At 45.5% G+C, this 7,196-nt stretch overlaps 1 protein-coding gene across 1 annotated transcript in view; it reads left to right on the forward strand.

Moving 5' to 3' along the window:
- adcy5 (adenylate cyclase 5) overlaps nucleotides 1–6,962 on the forward strand; it is a 79,120-nt gene extending 72,158 nt beyond the window's left edge. Inside the window, exons 13-21 of the mRNA XM_076264019.1 lie at nucleotides 1,142–1,258; nucleotides 1,805–1,969; nucleotides 2,345–2,520; nucleotides 3,226–3,246; nucleotides 3,532–3,664; nucleotides 4,747–5,010; nucleotides 5,612–5,816; nucleotides 6,247–6,371; nucleotides 6,834–6,962. Of these exons, the coding sequence (XP_076120134.1) occupies nucleotides 1,142–1,258; nucleotides 1,805–1,969; nucleotides 2,345–2,520; nucleotides 3,226–3,246; nucleotides 3,532–3,664; nucleotides 4,747–5,010; nucleotides 5,612–5,816; nucleotides 6,247–6,371; nucleotides 6,834–6,962 (1,335 nt within the window). The remainder of the gene's footprint in view (nucleotides 1–1,141; nucleotides 1,259–1,804; nucleotides 1,970–2,344; nucleotides 2,521–3,225; nucleotides 3,247–3,531; nucleotides 3,665–4,746; nucleotides 5,011–5,611; nucleotides 5,817–6,246; nucleotides 6,372–6,833) is intronic.
- The last annotated feature ends 234 nt before the right edge of the window (nucleotides 6,963–7,196 follow it).

Below are 7,196 nucleotides of genomic sequence, written 5' to 3' on the forward strand. Positions count from 1 at the left end.
GTGTTTCACTTATTCACGGATTGGGATAAATGCAGAGACCAAATTTTCCTCACGGGATCAAAAGAGTATATATACTTACTTATACTTATATATAATAATAAATATATAAATTATTATTTTTTTAAGTCTGATTTTGCCTCGCTGTTCTTGAGTGATACTAGTGGTTTGCACCTTGTTGTAAACCCCCTGTAATTGTATTCATGCAGCGTCTCTTGATTGTAGACTTTGATAATGTTTACCTCCTCCTTGTGTTATGTGTTTACCGCCTTTTGATGTTACTGAGATTAACAGTGCATTTCTTATTCTTAATAATTTACCAAATTGTTGATTTAGCCCCTCCTAAAATTCCTGCTACCAGTTTGATAGATGTGGTTTGTTTTTTCAGCATAATTATAGCCTCCTTCACTTCAACACCTCTTTGAACCACATATGGGGAGCTTAAATGGACAGATACCAAATGCAAATGGTTGGAATGACCTCCAGACCCTTTATCTGCTTAATACTTCATGGAATAACAAGGAAAAAGGCCGATCCACTGTCAGTTAACTGTCCATTTCATTTTGAGCCTCAGAAATGGGGTGAGGCTATACAAAAATGGCTGAAATTCCTAAGCAGTTAATGCAATATTTTTGTTCAACCCCTTAAAAAAAACCTAAAGTCTATACAGCTTTGCTCCAGACCCATTCTGGTGCTGTACAGAGGTAAAATTACAGAAATATCAAAATGTTTATGGACCTAACTGTGCATTACTGGTCTACATCATCCTACTACATGACCGCTAGTCATTCACAAAACCATGGAAGACAGACATGGAGAGCTTGTGTTAACTTTTGTGTCATTAGGGTTATATATGTTTCTCATCGGTCTGTTTGGTTATGGTTGTCACCTATGTCTCGTGTTATATATTGTTTTATGTATATATGTATATGTTTTATATTATAAGTATTTATTTTTGTTGTCTGTCTGTTTTATATGTTTGTTTGTCATGTTCTTGTTTGTGTTATGTGTTTGTGTTACTGGTGTACATGTTACTGGTGTACATGTTTATGGCACTTGCCTGTTTACATCATCTGTTCACATGGGTTATGTACAGTATGTTTGTTATCTGCACCATCATCACCCCTCTCTCCACCATCTCCAGGTTTTCCCAGTGCCTCTGCAGACGATGTCCAAGCACATCGTCCAGTCCCGGCTGAACAGCACTCTAGTGGGCGTCTTCACCATCCTCCTGGTGTTCCTCTCTGCCTTCATCAACGTTGTGAGTCACAGCAGCTCCCTCAGCTTTTTTTCTTGTTTGTGCGTTGGTGCAAACAGACAGCTGACTAATCACCAACTTGTGGGCCCCCCAAAGACAACACACTGCACAATATGTTTGTGTTGATCCTCACAGTAATCACCATATTGACAATGATCTCACGCTTGAGGCCAAGTAGAGAGGAGAGGAGGTTCATTTAAATTCCGTGGATGCCGGATGTTCCACAAAGAACAGATGTTAGATGGTGTTGGCAGTGGCATTCTTTATAACAGTGCTGTCATAATTTTGACCAAGGAGGAAATTCAAACTAGTTCCATCAAGCCTCATATTACTAAATGTGTTTGCATAATGGTCCCCCCTGACACAAGGGCCAGATTTGTGTCGCTTGACCTTTTGACCTTCCTTGACATCTCTCTCTCTCTCTCTCTCTCTCTCTCTCTCTCTCTCTCTCTCTCTCTCTCTCTCTCTCTCTCTCTCTCTCTCTCTCTCTCTCTCTCTCTCTCTCTCTCTCTCTCTCTCTCTCCGTTGACCCCCCCCCCCCCCTCTCAGTTCACCTGTAGTACGGCCAACCTGAAAATGTGCCTGGGTCGGGAGTTCAACGTGACTCCCAGCAGTGTCAATGCGTGCCACGTGCGCCGCTCTGCCTTCAACTACTCCCTGGGCACGCTGGAGGGCTTTTGTGGCAGCGGCGCACCCAACTGCAACTTCCCTGAGGTAGGGTGGGGTCTGGCTGATGCTTGGCTGGCATTTGGGAAGTTGAAATAGGGGCTTGGAAGTTGAAATAGGACAATTGAAAGTATTTCACAGTGCTGATGAAATATTAACCCAGCCCCTTTCTCCCTCTATCTCCCCATTGCCACCTCCCTTCCCCATCTCTCCCATTCTCTCTCCTTTCATCTCTCTCACTCAATCTCTCTTTCTCTCTGTTCCTCAATCTCTCTTTCTCTCTCTTTCTCCCTCTCCCTCTCCCTTTCCTCTCTCTCTCTCTATCTCTCTCTCTCTCCCTCTCCCTTTCCCCTCTCTCTCTCTCTTTCTCTCTCTCTCTCTCTCTCTCTCTCTCTCTCTCTCTCTCTCTCTCTCTCTCTGCAGTACTTCTCGTCGTGCGTGCTGCTCAGTCTGCTGGCCAGCTCCGTGTTCCTGCAGGTGAGCAGCATTGGGAAGCTCTTCCTCATGCTCTTCATCGAGGTGCTCTACGTGCTCATCCTGGAGGTGCCCGAGGTCACCCTCTTCGACAACGTGGACCTACTGGTCATAGCCAACGCCATGTGAGTCACATCCCCAACCCCCCCCCCCCCCCCCAACACCTCCGCACACAACTGCTCTGATAAGACACGGGAGAGATTTTTGACGGCACAGTTATTAAAAGTTCAAATTGTGTTTCTACAGCTTTTATATACAAATGTCAGCTATTAACTTGGTTATTTGTTACTTGTTTATCTTTTTTTTACAAGCCATTTCAAACATACAGACTATTTCAAAAAGCATGACCTTCATGGCTTTATGACTAAGTGCTTTAAAGAGTGCACTTGACACAGTGTTTTTAAGGGCTTTGTCTTGAATAAGGATGCGCCTTTGGATTATTAATCTTGCTGATTCATGTTTTTTAAGCAATATCTATCTAACAGCGGCACATGGAAATGACTGAGTGGGCTTAGCCACAGCTGACCTCCGCAGCCGCAGACCCACTCAGTCCCTCTGGCTCTCGCAGCCTGAGTGGAGGGATATGGATGGCTAGTTTCGCTTCGAGGCACATTCATTTATTTAAGGGATGCACGCAGCCAACGTTCAGTTCAATTCAATTTCAGTTTTTAAGGTTCAGCAGTGCATTAGCCTGCTCGTAACGAATGTCCCTTCTGAATATAGATTTGGCTACTTGTGTCGTGCGTCTCCGTGATGCAACACTTGCTATTGCTTCCCATCTCCAACCCTCTCTGAAGCGTTACTTCCTCTTTGTTTTTCTCTCTCAACAGTCAGCACATCAATGGAACAAGGTAAGTCACAATCAGACACTACCATATACCCCCAAGATAAATTAAAGTTGAGGAAGGCATTGTGTTCTCCTTCAGCAATTCAATATGGTGCCTATGGCATATGACTAAATCTTTCACTGTATTACTCTTCTGTTGGGATGGGTTACCGCTGAGAAATAACAGTCTGCTGTCAAAGCACAGTGTTATATTCAGGGCTTTGTGCCGTACTTGATATAATTGAACTGGCTATTGCTGGCTTTTGTTGTTTTAAAGGCTGTAGACTTTTCGGTTGTGTTTCTTTGGCAGTTGTGTGATGGACTCCAAGGTGCCGCTGAAGATTGTGACTCCAGTGGTCATCACAGTATTTGTGCTGGCCCTTTATCTCCACGCTCAACAGGTGGAGTCTACGGCCAGACTGGACTTCCTGTGGAAGCTGCAGGTGTGTGTGTGTGTGTGTGTGTGTGTGTGTGTGCGTGTGTGTGTGTGTGTGTGTGTGTGTGTGTGTGTGTGTGTGTGTGTGTTTGTCTGTGAAATGTGTAGGACCTCTCTAATTAATTTCTCTCAACTATTTCCAAATTTGTATGACCTTACTTTACACCTGCTAGTTGTGTTCTATGACACCGTGATGGGCTGATTAGCCACACAAAGGCCAGGGCTTTGTAGTTGCCTTTGAAACGGCTTCTCCGCAATCTGCACGCCCCTCAAATGAAGTCTGTACTTATCAAACACCAGTCCTGGCATTCACATAATTGAATTGTGAGCTCAAGGCAAATCAAATCAGGAACCCAAAGTAAAAACCATATTACTGTTTATGGAATTAGCGGAGGCTAGTAGCTGATGCTAAGTAAGGAAAGAGGGGGATGCCCCGAGTCCAAGGAGAAGAGGATGTCTGCCAATCGAATCAGCCAAAACCTCAGAGGTACCATCCAACGCCTAATCCAATCAGGACTCCTCAATGTGCTCGACTGTATTTCAGGTCTAGAAATAGTATAACGGTATATTGTTGCACAGATAGAGCAAAGCTTGATGAATTGCTCTATTTGGAAACCTGGTCAGCAGCAGTCTATTTTCCTTCACCTTCATGTTCTACGAAGAGCTCTTTTTACAGATCCCTTTATTGATCAGTGAAATGTGATATTAACTTTAGCACATTTGTTAGGAATTCAACACAAAAATGGATACTCGGCCGCGTCCAGCGATGACCTTTATTCATTATATAATGAGGATCAGATATCCCCTGTAGAACATCTAATGAATGTAAAACTGTGGGCAGTATCTCACTTGTCTGTTGGCAGGTTTTCAATGCGGTCACATCTCCTCCCATGTGTATGGTTGATTTGACCCATCTCCCAATCTATTTTATGGATGTATGACCATTTCTCAGAGCCAAAATGGCTTCCATTCCAATCATTCTCGATTACCATTTATGTGTGTGTGTGTGTGTGTGTGTGTGTGTGTGTGTGTGTGTGTGTGTGTGTGATGAACAACACAGTGACACTGTGACTGCACTCATCCCCACAGGCCACTGAGGAAAAGGAGGAGATGGAGGAGCTGCAGGCCTACAACCGTCGCCTCCTCCACAACATCCTGCCCAAGGACGTGGCGGCGCACTTCCTGCAGCGGGAGCGGCGCAACGACGAGCTCTACTACCAGTCGTGCGAGTGCGTGGCCGTCATGTTCGCCTCCATCAGCAACTTCTCCGAGTTCTACGTGGAGCTCGAGGCCAACAATGAGGGCGTCGAGTGCCTGAGGCTGCTCAACGAGATAATCGCCGACTTTGACGAGGTACGGACGTCCCCTCGTTTGAAAAAGCGCTTTCGAACCTACTGTCTAGACAGTCTGTTTGTCCTCAGAATCTGTCCATCTATCTGTTTTCTCACTATCTTTGACTTTGAGGTAAAGGATGAAGTTTATCTTCATAAAATATCCTCGGCTTAATGAGCTGAAATTTGAAGTCCAGGAGAATTAGGTCATCATGACTTTGATCAGTGAAGATATTGCTGAGCAGCAATTACAGGCAAACACCCAGACCCTCTAGAGAGGTGGCAGTGTTCTGTTATTAGTGATGAGCGCCGAGCACTATCTCTTTTTTCTCCTATCTGGCTTCCTTCCTCCCACACATACTGTACTGTTTCTGCCAGACTGGGTAAGAGTGGTTGGTGTCTTGGTTAATTTCATGGTGCATCAGGTCAAGTCAAGACATGTATATGAATATGTTGGCGATAAGAACTATGGTAAGATATGGAAGTTGCCGCTAATGACTCTAGAATGCTTGTGTTTAACTGCTCTCTCTTCCCCTCTCTCTTTCCCCAACCCACTCTCTCTCCCTCCATCTCTCTCTCTCTCTCTGCCCCTTTCTCTCTCTCTCTCTCCCTCGTCCTCACAGATCATCAGTGAAGACCGGTTCCGTCAGCTGGAGAAAATCAAGACCATTGGCAGCACATACATGGCCGCCTCGGGGCTCAACGACTCCACGTACGACAAGGCCGGCCGCTCTCACATCCGCGCCCTGGCCGACTACGCCATGCGCCTGATGGAGCAGATGAAGCACATCAACGAGCACTCTTTCAACAACTTCAAGATGAAGATCGGTATGCTGGCACAGCTGCACAGGATGAACGTTGCCATGGAGCTATTCATCTGTTTTAGCTGGTTGACAGGTTTTCTGAGTTAATTCATGGGCTGTAGTCGAGATTGCAGAGCTTTTGTTTTGTAAGCCTACTTTTTTGGCTGCATCTCACCTGTAGTTGGTTGAAGACGGTCCTCTTATTTATTTTAATTGCAGTCAAGTACATATTCACATTTACATGCACTTAAATGTGGCATGAATGCAGTGACCTAGCATATAGCATAGCAATGTATTATTACCAATACTCCCTGAGTATCACTTTCAGTTATGGGTATGTGAGGACATTAGCATATGAGTACAGTGTAGCAGCTTGTGTATACTGTACATTCTTGTGTGTATAAATGCTGTGTATGTGTGTATGATCCCTGAGTATCACTGTATTCCCTTCACAGGTCTCAACATGGGGCCCGTGGTGGCAGGGGTCATCGGGGCACGGAAGCCTCAGTACGACATCTGGGGGAACACGGTGAACGTGGCCAGCCGGATGGACAGCACAGGTGTGCCAGAGAGGATCCAGGTGAGAACAAACAAATAAACAAGCAGGATGTTGAACTCTGCTAAGATTAGTCATATTTGTATCAAGTGCTCAACACATCATTGGCCACACATTAAGTATGTTTATTACAGTGTGCTACATCTTTTGAGTATTTAAGTACTGTATATAAGTACATTAGTACACTTGTATTTAACACTGTCACATACACAGTATTGCATGCATTGTACCTACGGACATTTGGTTCATGGTCCACTTACCTGGAGAGTAATTGTTCTCCCCCATGGGTAGAACAGGGTCACAACAAATTGCAGCTGTGTTGAAATGCTGCTGGCTGTGCTGACTGTGTCTTTAGTTGTTGTCTTGACAAGTGAGAACTGAGGTGCCCCACTGCTCCCTCTTTCTTTCTCTCTCTCTCTCTCTTTCTCTTTCTCTCTCTGTCTCTCTCTCTCCTCCTTCTCTCTCTCTTTCTCTCTCATCCTTCAGGTGACCACTGACCTGTACCAGGTCCTGAACTCCTACAACTACGTCCTTGAGTTCCGGGGAGTCGTGAAGGTCAAGGGCAAAGGAGAAATGACCACTTATTTCTTGAACGGCGGGCCCAGCAGCAGTTAACACCCCTGACCCCCTCCCCCTAAGCAGCGGCAGCGACAGAGGCTGAGGACCCAGTTACTCTGAGGGGGGTGGAGAGGAGAGGAAGAGGGGGGGGGGGGGGGGCGGATGGACAGACAATGTTTGTGTGCAGCTGAACCAGGAGTAGACCTCAGAACACTTAGGCCTGACAATCTTCTGTCTCCTTCGTGTATTGTTATCAAACAGTCCCCCCCTCCCTCCTTATCTGCTGGGGGC

Source organism: Alosa pseudoharengus, unplaced genomic scaffold (genome assembly GCF_046254945.1).
Source record: "Alosa pseudoharengus isolate Yale_2024_CS ecotype anadromous, Long Island Sound unplaced genomic scaffold, YU_APseudo_1.1 YU_APseudo_1.1_scf_3, whole genome shotgun sequence".
Classification (NCBI taxonomy): Eukaryota; Metazoa; Chordata; class Actinopteri; order Clupeiformes; family Clupeidae; genus Alosa; species Alosa pseudoharengus.